The 15,451-nt window shown below is 44.7% G+C and overlaps 1 protein-coding gene across 2 annotated transcripts in view; it reads left to right on the forward strand.

Annotated features, from left to right (window-relative positions):
* The window catches only part of KLHL21 (kelch like family member 21), a 55,375-nt gene that overhangs the window by 34,574 nt on the left and 5,350 nt on the right, over positions 1-15,451 (forward strand). For both annotated transcript variants that reach the window (XM_073656531.1, XM_073656530.1), the window contains 3 exons: positions 136-1,197; positions 9,865-10,270; positions 14,475-14,547. In XM_073656531.1, coding sequence (XP_073512632.1) covers positions 153-1,197; positions 9,865-10,270; positions 14,475-14,547 — 1,524 coding nt within the window. In that variant the 5' untranslated portion in view covers positions 136-152. The remainder of the gene's footprint in view (positions 1-135; positions 1,198-9,864; positions 10,271-14,474; positions 14,548-15,451) is intronic.

Consider the following 15,451-nt stretch of genomic DNA (forward strand, 5'->3'; position numbering starts at 1 on the left):
TGGTTTCTGATTGGTTTCCCTGGGCAACAACTGCTGTATTATTTTCCGGCAAGATGGTGGCCACGTGTGAGGTAGTTTGCAGCAGCCGGTGAGCGCCCTGTTATTCTCATGGTTTCTTTCTCTCGCTCTCCACAGATGATCCGGCGCTGACCATGGACAGAGCGCTCCTCTCCTCCTCGTCTCCCCCGGGCTCGGCAGAGTCCTCTCTTCCCTTCTTTGACTCCTCTCACGCCCTACACCTTCTGCGCGGCATCAATGAGCTTCGGACGGAGCAGAAGTTCTTCGACATGACGCTGAGCGCCGGCGGCCACGACTTCCCCTGTCACCGCACGGTCCTCGCTGCCGCCAGCACCTACTTCCGCGCCATGTTCGCCGGGACACTGAAGGAGAGCCAGGCGGAGCGGGTGGAGCTGCACCACGTCACTGGGCCCATCCTCGGCCTGCTGCTGGATTTCTGTTACACCGGGAGGGTGACGGTGACCCGGGAGAACGTGGAGCCGCTGCTGCAGGCCGCCGACCTCCTGCAGTTCCCGTCGGTGAAGGACGCGTGCTGCGCCTACCTGGAGCAGCAGCTGGATGTCAGCAACTGCCTAGAGATCCAGGACTTCGCCGAGGCATACGCCTGCCGCAGCCTGGCGGAGAGCACCAAGCGCTTCATCCTGGCGCACATGGCCCAGCTGGCGCAGGCCCGGGAGCTGGAGCGTTTACCATGGCAGCGGATGCTGGAGTACATCACGGACGACCGGCTGTGCGTGGACAAGGAGGAGACGGCGTACCAGATGATCCTGCGCTGGGTCCGGGCTGACCTGCCCCACCGCCAACACCGCTGGTCCGAGCTGTTCCAGCACGTCCGCCTGCCCTTCATCCGCCGCTTCTACCTGCTGGCCCATGTGGAGAGCGACCCCCTGGTTTATTACAGCCCCTCGTGTCTAAGACTCATTGGGGAAGCCCGAGCCTTCCAGTCCAGCGAGTACGACCGTCACGACCTGCCCTGCGAGCGGATGAGACCCCGGCCGTCCACAGGCCTGGCGGAAATCCTGGTGGTAGTCGGCGGCTGTGACCAGGACTGTGATGAGCTGGTCACCGTGGACTGTTATAACCCCCACACTGGGCAGTGGAGGTACCTGGCCGAATTCCCAGATCACCTGGGTGGTGGCTACAGCATCACCGCGCTGGGCAACGACATCTATGTCACAGGTGAGATGTCGCCTACGGTTGCATGGTGATTTTATGGTGGGCATAATCTGCAGGGAGAGGAGATGTAAGGCCACGGCCCCACTATCACTATTTGGTCAGTATTTTTTTCTCATTAATGGGAGCCAAAACCAGGAGTAGGTGATAAATGCTGAATTGGTGACTTGTTCCTATTATACCTTTTCTCACCTGGTTTTGTCTCCCACTCCTAAGAAAAAATACTGACCAAATACTGATCGTGGGGCCGTGGCCTAATGGGAATTATCCTTCTGTCCCTACAAAACACAGATCCCATATGCTAAAGGTACATTAGGACGAACCAATTAATCCCATGAACGAGCAAAATACTTATTCAATGGGTGATTAGACTGCTTGAGCCTGCCTAAATTCATCGCTATCAGAAGCACATCACCCAGTGTAAACAGGAAATGTGCTGCCGATAGTATGGTGCTGGATAGGGACAGAAAGATGGTAGGTAAGAGCTTTTCCAGTGTCAAATCTGTGCTGCGGCTCCCGGCGTTTGTTACTGTCTGAAGTCCTGGCGTCAAGTCATCAATACTGCATCCAATCACTGAGCTCAACAGTTGCTGCCTACAACTCGGGCAGAGCCATTTAGCTCAGTGATTGGCTGCAGTGCTATCGATGTAACGTCAGTGCTGCAGACAGTAACAGCCGTCAGGAGCAGCGGCAAAGATCCAACGCTGGACCCAGGGAGGGTGAGGAAAGTACCAGGGCTGTGAAGTCGGTAAACCAAACCTCCGACTCCTCAATTTCCTTGACTCCGACTCCACGACTCCGACTCCCTCATACATGGCTCATGTTTAAGTGATAAATTTACTGTAGCAGATTCATCTCAGCTAAAAGTCTAGACCCTTAGATCAGGAATAGGACAGACATTCATAACTTTCCCAAACTCTTATGGAAAAAAATATTCCCCACAAACTGCATTGAACTACTGTACCCAATTTATTATATATTTTAGGAGCTGGATTTGGTCCATTTTATACCGACTCCACGGCTCCAACTCCACAGCCCTGGAAAGTAGTTTGTTTAAAAAGTAAACTGTAGCTGGGGATGCGGTTTTCAAAACCAAAAACCCTTTTTAATAATTGTTCTGTTCCCATCATTTTTCGTTGTCTCATGTAAACAGGCTGGTAAGCGACAGGTGACAGGCTATGAAACAGTCTATCTAAGATGGCCATAAATTACAACTGGCATGAAAGGGTGTATTTGTGTATTTTGGTGCAGGGTAAACTCCTGACACATGCATGAAATGTATCTATATACCCGTTTTCATAACATAGGCTGAATTTCATAACATAGGCTGAAAGAGTGATCCAGGTACCAGGGCACCAGACATCCTCCTTTTGGTAACTTTATTAGTGCAGAACAATCACAATGTTTCGGCTGCACAGGGCCTTTATCAAGCCATAAAAAAAGAGAGATATTCGTATCATTTTTATTTATTTTTTTTAGGCTTGGTAAAGGCCCTGCGTGGCCGAAACATTGTGATTGTTCTGTACTAATAAAGTTACCAAAAGGAGGATGTCTGGTACCTTGATTCCTCTGTATTGCTATAATGAGAGAGTGTCCTTTTGACCATTGTCAGACAGGTATATATTGTGAATATGCATTTTAGAATAGCGTAGGCAATCTTACATGCAGGACATCAAGTAAGAAGATGTAAAAACCATGTCTTAAGGTGGCACACAGACTGCGGCTCAGTAATATTCTGCCATGTGCACGAATCCTGCAGTAATTTCCTAATCTCCAGATCAGTGTTTTGCACCGCTCTCCCTACCTTGGCTGGGCTCCTTATTGGGGTAGATGGGTTCATGCTCTGCACACTTCCTCGGCGAGTCCTTCTGTCTGATCATGCGCTCGTGTATTAATAGCCCAGAAGGTCTAAAGTATTGAATAAACAGCTAGAACCAGATGTAAATAGATCCATTTTATTTGCAGCTATATGAACATTTGCAGACTTTGAATCATGATACAGAGGAATCTGAGCGTGTTGAGGAAGACAAGTGCTTTGTAGTGTAGGGATGGTTTTGTGTGTGATGCCTGCCTGATCCAAAGATATTATTTGTGCCCAAGTGAAAGGTCCCTTAAATTGGCTATTTAAGTGAAGTGCGTGTCTGGCAGATGGCTATTCCTATGCACACACACACACATGCACTCTCAACTTGGCCTAGCATGCATGTGTTCTTAGTAGCAAGAGAGGAAATAAGTCAAATAAGTCACTGCCAGATGCCAGACATCTCTAGCTACACAACAAAGAAATTGGCATGTTGGTTTTCTTTTTTTTTTTTTCCCTCCTGGGACATCATCATCCATATACATTCAGCCAAATTTTGTCTAAAACATGACTTCCTTAATGAGAACATAAATGTAAATTTATAATACCTGAATAAAGCTGTTAGACTTCACTATTCTTAGAGAGTTTAGAGGGAAAAAAAGACAAAGGACAAAACACATAGATGAGGTAATTTAGTATCAGGCATAGCATCTTAATGCACTACTCTATTTTTTCTTTATTTATTTTTTAGCTTCACAGCCAGAGTGGTATCACTAATTCAAGTTCCCTAGTGCCCAGTAATATACTTACCAGCCGTCTTCGGCTCTTCCCGATCCCACTTCTCCATCTTGTGACTGCAGCTCCTGACTGACCAGAAGTCACATGTGATGGTCATAAGCTGTCAATGTAAGTCTATGAGGGTCTTGTTCTGCCTCTCATAGAATGACATTGAGTACTGACCTCCGACTCGCCCAGCAACCACTGGAGCTATCTGGCAAGTCACAGTCTGCAGAAGATGACCTGAATACTGCCGAGAACAGCAGAAGATGGCTGGTAAGTATATTACTAAGGGCAGGGAACTTGCATTAGTGATACCACCATGTTGGTAGAATAAAAAAAAACAAAAAAATGGTGGAGTGGTGCTTACACACGTTAGACAAAGGAGGCTAAACCTACCAATTCTATAAAGGGATTGTCCACTACTCAAACAGCCCCCTTCTCAAATGCTGTGTTTTCCCCTTGTAAAATAATAACACCTATACTTTCCTGTCAGCACTGTTCCAGGAGGGAGTCGGCGCTGGCTCTCCCAGGGATCGTGTGACTTTGTCACGAGATCCCTGGAAGAGCCAGTGCCAACACCGCTGGATTGGCGCCGACATCAGAGGTGAGTATAGGTATTATTATTTTACAAGGAGGGATTCAGAAGGGTTTTTTTGAGTGGACATTTCCTTTAATATGTGTGTGAGGATATTTCGACCCTTCCCCCAATAGACTATGATTGGGAACGTTGAATTTAAACACCCAATCTTTTGTTTTCCTGGAAGATGAGCTGCACCCAGAGGTGTGTGGTAGGAGACCACTCATTCCCCCTATTCTCATTAGAAAACGCATGGATGCTCCGCTGAACTGAGCTTGCATTTGTTTAGGGGGCGTTGTGTGAGAAGTGTACGGGTACCATTACTCTTATATCCCTACACAGCTGTTTATGAACACAGGAATATTGGCACAGATTTCTCCGTAGTGATGTACAATGTGTGCATTAGGAAGTAAGTGACAATACTGCACATTGCACCAAGTTTATCACCGATATAGGCGTGCATGGCCCATATTTGCAGCAGTCCATCTGATACATTATCTTGTCCTTGTGGCTAGCATAATAAATCATTTCCAGTGACAGTGTGACAATATAGTGGCACCCTGAGCCTGGTTCATGTCGGCCATTGTGTGTGATGGCTTGTCATATGGTTAATAGAGGAGCGCCACCCAGTGGTTATATTTGAGAGTTTTCACATTAGATCACCTGGATCTTTATTTCTCAGCTGTAAACTCTTATCTGTGCCAGGGATTTTTGACACCATGTCTCCCATAGAAATGAGCATGCTGTGTGTAAATACAGTAGTATTTGCTGAGCCTTGACGTTAAGAACTTGGCTCCTTTAGTACCTGGGATTGGTCATTTCTGACGGCATAGAGCAGATTATTAATGTTTTGCTGCTCATATTTGTGGGTCATCAGCACATACAGAACATCTCAGCTCAGTGACATGAACACAACTGTATAGAGATGTATAGATTAATCTCTGGGCGCAGATTATGTGGGGAGGGAGCATGCATATACTGGCCATATAGAGAACACATTGGTATATTGAAAATCCTTGCATATTAAATACACTTTGATTATTTTTCCTGCCATTTTTGCATTGTAATGTAGGAGTACACTTTGTGGTGTTCAGAGCTTGGCCCTGTGTGTAATTCTGCTTTAAGGACTGTGGTTACCACTCCCCCCCCCCCCACCAGGGTCTATTAATAACAATATGACTAGTAGAAAATGACATCAGTCCCCGGAGAGATGGAGCAGCAGGTGCGGGGACGCACAGGAGTACATATGGCTTTTCTCATAATCACCACTTAGATATGGAGGAGTAGAGGCTCAGCCGCTGTCACACTCACAACGGCTCCATTCTGCTGCAGAACAAACCTCCTCTGCTTGCCAACACTTGCCGATAGATCCGGATACTAAAGCTCCCCATTTCCATGTGGATTTTGCATATTTTATGTACTGTGCCCTTTAATTGTTGAAAAACTCTGGAGAGGGACAGAAGCGCACATAAAATGGGGCAATACCGTCTGGCAAGGGATAGGTATTATCGATGGTAGCACTCACCTAAGGGTGTCGTGTTAAGGCACAACACCTACAGTACAGACCAAAGGTTTGGACACACCTTCTCATTTAAAGTTTTTTCTGTATTTTCATGACTATGAAAATTGTACAGTCACACCGAAGGCATCAAAACTATGAATTAACACATGTGGAATTATATACTTAACAAAAAAGTGTGAAACAACTGAAAATATGTCTTATATTCTAGGTTCTTCAAAGTAGCCACCTTTTGCTTTGATGACTGCTTTGCACACTCTTGGCATTCTCTTGATGAGCTTCAAGAGGTAGTCACCGGAAATGGTTTTCACTTCACAGGTGTGCCCTGTCAGGTTTAATAAGTGGGATTTCTTGCCTTATAAATGGGGTTGGGACCATCAGTTGTGTTGGCAGAAGTCAGGTGGATACACAGCTGATAGTCCTACTGAATAGACTGTTAGAATTTGTATTATGGCAAGAAAGAGGCAGCTAAGTAAAGAAAAACTAGTGGCCATCATTACTTTAAGAAATGAAGGTCAGTCAGTGCGAAAAATTGGGCAAACTTTGAAAGTGTCCCCAAGTGCAGTTGCAAAAACCATCAAGCGCTACAAAGAAACTGGCTCACATGAGGACCGCCCCAAGAAAGGAAGACCAAGAGTCACCTCTGCTTCTGAGGATAAGTTTATCTGAGTCACCAGCTTCAGAAATCGCAGGTTAACAGCAGCTCAGATTAGAGACCAGGTCAATGCCACACAGAGTTCTAGCAGCAGACACATCTCTTCAACAACTGTTAAGAGGAGACTTTGTGCAGCAGGCCTTCATGGTAAAATAGCTGCTAGGAAACCTCTGCTAAGGACAGGCAACAAGCAGAAGAGACTTGTTTGGGCTAAAGAACACAAGGAATGGACATTAGACCAGTGGAAATCTGTGATTTGGTCTGATGAGTCCAAATTTGAGATCTTTGGTTCCAGCCACCGTGCTTTTGTGCGACGCCGAAAAGGTGAACGGATGGACTCTACATGCCTGGTTCCCACCGTGAAGCATGGAGGAGGAGGTGTGGGGGTGCTTTGCTGGTGACACTGTTGGGGATTTATTCAAAATTGAAGGCATACTGAACCAGCATGGCTACCATAGCATCTTGCAGCGGCATGCTATTCCATCTGGTTTGCGTTTAGTTGGAACATCATTTATTTTTCAACAGGACAATGACCCCAAACACACCTCCAGGCTGTGTAAGGGCTATTTGACCAAGAAGGAGAGTGATGGGGTGCTACGCCAGATGACCTGGCCTCCACAGTCACCAGACCTGAACCCAATCGAGATGGTTTGGGGTGAGCTGCACCGCAGAGTGAAGGCAAAAGGGCCAACAAGTGCTAAGCATCCCTGGGAACGCCTTCAAGATTGTTGGAAGACCATTTCCGGTGACTACCTCTTGAAGCTCATCAAGAGAATTCCAAGAGTGTGCAAAGCAGTCATCAAAGCAAAAGGTGGCTACTTTGAAGAACCTAGAATATAAGACATATTTTCAGTTGTTTCACACTTTTTTGTTAAGTATATAATTCCACATGTGTTAAATCATAGTTTTGATGCCTTCAGTGTGAATGTACAATTTTCAAAGTCATGAAAATACAGAAAAATCTTTAAATGAGAAGGTGTGTCCAAACTTTTGGTCTGTACTGTATGAATGCATGAAAAGCTGCTGCCCTGGGGCTGGAGGAAAGAGTTCTTCCAGAGGTAATGGCAAAAATGGAAGCTGGCACATTTAGGCGGGCTGCCCTGCGGGAATGAAGAACCTTGGGATTATTAATACCAACGCGTTTCTGCGCCCGACCGATGCCTTTCTCAAGGTATAAAAACCTAGAGGCTGTGTGTTGTATCAGTGGCGAAAATTTCCACAATTAAATCACCCGTGTCAGGAATGATATTTAGGGCACAGTCAGACAGCCATATAACATGGACGATTATCGCATCGCAGTGCTCGGACTGGCCGGTGGGTCTCTTGACCTCGTTGGCATGTATTTCTATGCAGCCGTCACACGCGTGTCAAGAGAGCCGCCGGCCAGTCCGTGCACTGCCAGGCAATCGTCGTCCATGTTATAGGGCCGCCTGATTGCGCCCTTAGATAAAATATCAGCCCCGTCCCTAAACTTTGTTCATGAACTGTAGAAGCACCCAAAGGAGGTGGTGATATAGCAGTTTAGGTCTTCTCTTCTCTGCTATAATGGCCACAGCTTTCATTGCTTTTCTCTCCAGTAGCGCCTACGGTTCTGCTTACTGTTCCTCCCATGCAGGTACGGCTAGCAGGGAGTCGTCGGATGGACTCGTGCCGTCAGGGCAGTTCTTGGGTTGTCTGATCGTGACTGCCTGGTGAAGCTGTACCTGGCCCGTTTGAGAATTCACTCTTTTATATTTGAGAGCCAGGTGTATATGCTGCTTGATAAAGGCTACAAAAAGTGCTGAAACGTAGGTAGTTTGGGTGAATTAAGGGTCCTTTTTAATTTTTTTTTTTTCATCAATTTTGGATGTGCTGCCCCATTTTTTTTGGGTTTTTATATAAGGAATAAGATACATAGCCAGTTTGGAGGAGTTTTGCACCCACTTAGGCTGTGCTGCTGTTTAAAAAAAATAAACACATATATTTGCAGCTGCGTGAGCAGGATTATGTCTGTAAGTGTTTTAAACCTGTAAACACAGAGATGTTTTAATTCATGAGCTGCAAACAGAAGTAATAAAAGTTTAAAGGGAGCATGTCATAAACTAAACTTAGGCCTAAACTGCTTTCTAAATATGTTCTTGCCACTATCGCTGTAGATCAGTGACTTTACACATGTGCCTCACAGTATGTTGTCTTGTGGGCAGGCCTAACCCTCCTCAGCGCCTCTTGCCAGACTCATCCAGCCGCTTTGGCTGTGATTGATTGCCACATCTCGTAGACCTTGCTCTGTCTTTGTTCACTTCGGTCGGCGCTTGCATTAAGTCATATTGAATCCACAGTTATGAACAGGGCAGAGTGTGATTTGACATGTGTCGGCTTTTAGGTGACAGACGATGGGGCAAGGCTTACAGCTTAATGTGAATGACACAGGGTATGGTCTGGGCCCACTCATCAGAACAATGATTTATGTACGGTGCAGGACATGTATAAAGTTATGGCGGGCTGCAGTGGTGATGTAAGAAAGCTGTCTAGTACGGGGACATGCAATGACAGATTTCTTTTACCGACTTTTTTGACATGCATATATTCCACTAGTAACAGTCTACACCATGACTGCGCACCCGGACCATGGGTTGTCAGGTATTTTAGCTCAGCTCTGTTAAAGTGTGTGAGACAGAACTGAACTACCAGACATAACCAGTGGACAGGGAGTTGCTGCTTTCCTCAAAATAAAGCACTATTTTTCCTGGACAGGCCTTTTTAAGCCTTTTTTTTTTTTTTTTTTTTTTTTAAATCTAAGACTTCTATAACTACCAGGAGCAGAAGTGGCTGATTGTCTCAAACAGAAGGGGATCCTGAGGATAAGGTTTATAACTGCTCCACCCTACAGACCCCAATCACTTAACCCTAAGTGCCCTAAACATAGTGGAGCTGTTGGGTTTTAGGAGGCCCAGATCAGGTCTGACGGTGACTAAACTCTGCACATGGGGTTGTTTTTCCCTGTAACTGGGGCATCTGTGGTGAATGTTACCAGATTTGTCATTTTGATTATGTAACCACATAAGTAAAAAATATTATAAGCAAAAGAAAAATAATCACTCATGCCTATTCACACTTGTCCTGTAGCCGTCCCGAGACTATGCACATTACATATCGTGACAAAATAGTTAACACATTACAAAACTTTATTCACAGTGTTGATTTGCACATTTAAAGAATTTAGATGACATGACGCCTCTGAAAAAAAACTGCATTTTAAATTCTGAAAAAACAAACGGCAGAAACATTTTGTGGTAGGGCTTTTAAACCACCAAGCACAGAAAATCGTTAACTTTTCTTGACTTTTTTTTTTTTCTTTTCAGGAGGTTCTGACGGGTCAAGGCTTTATGACTGTGTCTGGAGATACAATTCCAGTGTGAATGAATGGACAGAGGTCTCTCCAATGCTGAAGCCCCACGAATACCACAGCTCGACAGTGTTGAAGGGTCTCCTTTATGTCATTGCCTCAGACAGCACCGAGTGCTATGACCACACCATTGATTCTTGGAAATCCTTGCGGCCGATGTTATACCCAATGGATAACTGCTCCACCACCTCCTGCCGAGGCAAACTCTATGCTATAGGATCATTAGAAGGCAAGGAGACCATGGTCATGCAGTGCTATGACCCAGAGACTGACTTGTGGTCACTGGTGAACTGCGGGCGTTTGCCCCCATGGTCATTTGCACCAAAGACTGTGACACTAAATGGATTAATTTATTTTGTCAGGTGAGTGACATTTGTAACATCAGTGTGGCACAGTCCAAGTATTATTATCCGGGCTTGTAATTGGCTATTATAACATATATCTGACAGTGACATTAAAGCACCACTCCAGCATTATTTTTTTTTTATTGCGGGTCTGGAGTGGTGCTTCTAATGTATGGTCCCTGCACCTAGTCTGATACTTGCATGCCGCCGTTTTCCCCGTCTATCACCACTGCTTCCGTCAGTCTCTGGTAGTTTGTAACCTGGCCGATGGTTCCAGTGTTTCATTTAGCAAGCCAGAGGTCGCAACTCCATACAAGATGGTGCCACAGGACAGGTTTCTTTTGAAGGTTTCCATGGTAGGTGAGAGTCTGATATGTTGAGGTAGAGAGCTCCAGAGTAGGGGGGATGCGTGGGAGAAATCTTGTATACGATTGTGGGAGGAGGAGATAAGAGGGGAGTAGAGGAGGAGATCTTGTGAGGATCGGAGGTTGCGTGCAGGTAAGTACCGGGAGACTAGGTCACAGATGTGTGGAGGAGACAGGTTGTGGATGGCTTTGTATGTCATGGTTAGGGTTTTGAACTGGAGTCTTTGGGCAATGGGGAGCCAGTGAAGGGATTGACAGAGGGGAGAGGCTGGGGAATAGCGGGGGACAGGTGGATTAGTTGGGCAGCAGAGTTTAGACTAGATTGGAGGGATGCGAGAGTGCTAGAAGGGAGGCCACAGAGCAGGAGGCTTCAGTAGTTGAGGAAGATGATGAGGGTTTGCACTAGTGTTTTTGCAGAGTCTTGGCTGAGGAATGTGCAGATCCAGGAGATATTTTTGATTTGGATTCGGCAGAAAGTTGAAAGGGCTTAGACCTCAGATTTGAAGGAGATATTAGAGTCCAGGGTTACCCTGAGGCAGTGAGCTTGTGGGACTGGGGAGAATGGGCAGCCATCGACTTTGAGGAATAGATGAGATGGTGGAAAGATGATGAATTTGCTTTTATCCATGTTAAGTTTTAGAAATCTAGCAGAGAAGAAAGATGAAATAGCGGACAGACATTGTTGGATTCTGGTTAGTAAGGAGGTGATACATTTTTTTCTTTTTAACTATTAGGATGAAAAAAAAAAAAAAGTTTGGTATCACTATAATCATACAAAAAAACAAGCCCTCATACAGTTATGTTGGCAGAAAAATGAAAACGTTATGGCTCTTGGAAAAAGGGAGGAAAAAAGAATGCCAAAATGAAAAATCACCCACTTGGAAAGGAGTCAAACATGATCTAAATTGATTTGTTTTAAGTCACCTCCCCGCAAAAATTGCAGTACAAAGCTATCTGAATTCCTAAAAATGGTACTAATTCAAAAGGCCATCTCGGCACAAAAAAGACAACTTCCATCAACTGAAAAGTTGTGGAAAATGGCGGCGCAAACCAATTTTTTTTTTTCAAAGTTCAGATTTTTTTTTCCATCCACTAAAATGATAAAAAACAAACTGATTTCTTTATGTTTTACTGACCAGAAGAATCATGTTGCATGGTAAGTTTTAGTGCACCATGACCTCCATCAAAACAAAACCTAAAAACCCCTATAGGTCCCCACTAGTTTTTTAGCACATTATTTGGTAAACTGAATTCTGGCATTCAAAACTACTAAAAAACAAACCGTATATGTGCAGGAAAATAATAATAAAAAAAAAAGTTCTGACTGTTGAAGAAGGGGAGGAAAAACCGAAAACACAAAAATTAAAAATTGGCTCCAAAAACGCACCAGATTTTTCCATCTCATCTCAATCCAGTGTTGTAAAATGTGCCAGGTTTTATAATAGTGTGCCCCATTATTTTGGTTTTAAGTAAATCAACTAATGTGGCATAAAGGAAAGTATCTAAAATCTCCAGCAATATGTGCCATATTTGTTTGGTGCCATTTGTGTCTATCTCATTTTGGAATAATGCTGTCTAAATGTAGGACAATATTAATAAATCTGCCCAGTGTGTCCACAGGGTGAATGCTTGGACCCCCTATATACTTATTCTGTAGCTGAGGACATTCACCATGTATACAAAGTAGTCCTAGATATCTGATCTGAGGGATCGGCTCACTTCTTCAGTACATGATACGAGTCTGAGCTCTTAATGCCTTTTCCAAGACAAATGATCTCCTGGCCTTGCTGCTGCTTTGTGCATCCTGTTGGGCACTTCTCCTGTTGTACACAGACAGCCTTGTGCTCATGTCCTGTGTCTTTTGGACGGCTCCTTAAAGTGTCGCTGCCTGTTTTTCCTTAGGGTAAATATAGCCAGCCGTAGGAGCTGAAACTCCATCTTGGCAACAATGTCCTCCCTTACGAGAACATGGCGTTCCCTCAAACACCCAGAACATAAACACCACTGAGAATGACAATCCCACTAAATATAATGTCGGAGGGCTGTGATCTGGAGAAGGTCCTTCAGGCGTTACGCCATATTGAAATAAATCACATTTCCTTTTTTTTTACTTCCCTTAATACCTCCTAAATGTCATTCTTCAGTACGTGTCTTAAGATGACAGCTGCCAAGTCCTCCGCCAGTAACAGCTAATGCTCCTCACCTGCTCCTGCCACACAGGGGAAATATCTGCAGGGTCGGGTTCCTGCCCGGCTGGAGAACATCCGAATGCGTTGTGTTCAGGCCTGCCACTTTCACTTCCAAAAGTGGCATTATTTTTCTGTGCCAGCATATTCCTACCCTGTTCTCATGCCGAGCTTTATTACCGCTGGGTAACGGTCTCGCATAGCTTATTGTTTTACCTTTTGTATAGGAAGCCTAAATCCACATTTCTAATAGAAAAGTCTACAACACTTCGAGGGGGGAACTAGACCTTTTTCGATCTACTCTGTTGTTTAAATACTCTCCATTTGCAAGATCTGTGCTTGATGTGAGTGAATGAGGAGCTAAAACTCTATGCTGGACTAATAGTTCTGAGGCTTTGCTAGAAATGTATCCCATCTGGTTCGAACTGGCCCACAGGAGAACAGGAGAATCCTCCGGTGGGCCACCACCCTCTTATATGAGCAGTACTTGGCACAATATACTTGAATCACTATGTACAAAGGCAGCATCTTATTCATTTAGCAATCTACCCAGTTCATTGTTATATAAATTTGTTATTGATGATAAAGTCACATTTGCATGAAGCTGAAAAGTGGGGCCCTGGAGTTGGTTACTGTTGGGCCCTTGGCACCCCAGTCCGACACTGTATCCCATCTAGACAGTCCTCTGTGAGCGAAACACATGAGCTGCCGCATCTCTTCTGGAGGTCAGGCTGTTCCTAGACTGGATGCAATGAGGCAGATTCCCAGCTTTGAGAAGTATTAGATCTGTATCAGTCTCCAAAAGAAAACAAGATTACAGACAGGTTGCAGAGAAATTGATGCTTGAAGTTTATTATAAAGGTAGAAAAGCGACTGGTTACATTATTTAAAGGGAACCTGTTACGTCCTACTAACCCTCTACACTGCCCTCATAGCATTGTTAGTGATGCAATGTGCATCACTAACAAGCTTTTTCCATTAAAATTGGTGCAGCTGTAATGATTTTATAATCTTTAATATACTTAGATCCTACCTTTCAGTCATAGGGGCGTGCTTGTCATATTCAGTCATGGGCGGGCGCAGCATTCACTCACTGCTGACGCCGCCCATGCTCCCGACATTACATCACTAACAGTGCTATGGGGGCAGTGTAGAGGGTAGCTAGGACATGACAGGTTCCCTTTAAAGAAAATGGTATTAAAATAGCAGGTGAGAAACAAGGAGAAGAAAAGGGGAGGATGACTAGTTTCTAGCTCATCAGCATTAGACTGGGTCACCCCTGGGGACCTCTCTTCTTCAGATGGCCTTTTTTCATGGTGCATATAAGGGCTGCAGTGACTAGACTACTGTCCTCAGGTCTCTTGAGCTGAACGAACATCTTCGTAGGTGTATATATGAGGCTGGTGAAATCAGGGCAGGAGACCATGCTCAGTCCAGGCATTGTGGACCGTGAAGACTGTCTATCTGATCCTGGTTTAGACTGCCTCCGTAAAGAATCACGTCAGCAGAGTGTGATCCCGGCCTGAGATGTCACTTTGCAGCCACTTTTTTAAAGTAACACTTATGGCTGAGCCAAATATACAAGGCTGCTGGGTGTGACCAACAGATACTAAATGTCTAGTAAGACAGTTTGATCCTGGTTTTCTGACCTATTTATCTCCTTTCATACAGAGATGATTCAGCAGAAGTTGATGTATACAGTCCGCTGGAGAATGAATGGAATAAAATACCTCCCATGAAGCAGGTAATGTATTGCTCATCACTATAATGTATTGGTAGGGGTTTAAAAGAGTAAGAAAATATCATGTATACATGCACATTTACAATGAGGGAAAGGGGAGGAAGCAGAAAGCCACCTTAAGTTGGAGCTCATCAGAGTTTTGGGCGCATGACAGGTGAAATCTGTGCAAAGACTGGCAGAAGCCGCTTAGTGACTGGTCCAGCGAGTTGTACAGGCTCTTGGATCTAGGTGGCACAAGATTAGATACACACAAGTAACATAACCATTCCATTACTTTCATTTATATTGTCATGAAATGATTCAGTTAAATGGAATCTGTCAACAGGTTTTGCTATGTAATCTGTCTCCACCTAATGCTGCTGTCAAAGACCCCGATTCCAGCGATGTGTCACTTAGTTTACTGGGTGCCGCAGTTGTGATAGTCACAGTTTTCTCTGTTGCAGAGCTGTATATAAACCTGCACACATGACGGCTGTCTGTGTACATTGTATAGTGACAGTAAGCTGTTAATCAGTGCTGGAAGCGTGGTTGGACTAGGAGGCACGTGCCAACTTGTCCTGTCATGATAATCTCCTACTGATAAAACGCTGATTGTATGGAAACGGCAAAACATCCAAGTAAATGACACGTCTCTCGAATCGAGGACTCTGCGCCTACTCTAAGGTGCTCTCATGTTATATAGGAAAAACCTGCTGAAGGAGTCTCTTTTTAATGGGTTTATCTGGTGCTTTAAAATAAATGGCGTTTCTTAAGGATAGACTGATGGGGGTCCATGATCGGCTTCCCCCCCGCTGACATAGTATGTGCTGCATTTTTAATGGAGTACTGTGCTATACTTGTACAAGTGCCTGCTATCATAATGTACTACAGCTGCTTCCTATTGAAGTCAATGGGACGGGATGTAATA

The sequence above is a fragment of the Phyllobates terribilis genome, unplaced genomic scaffold (genome assembly GCF_046119375.1).
Source record: "Phyllobates terribilis strain yellow unplaced genomic scaffold, ASM4611937v1 Scaffold_12__6_contigs__length_324123572, whole genome shotgun sequence".
Classification (NCBI taxonomy): domain Eukaryota; kingdom Metazoa; phylum Chordata; class Amphibia; order Anura; family Dendrobatidae; genus Phyllobates; species Phyllobates terribilis.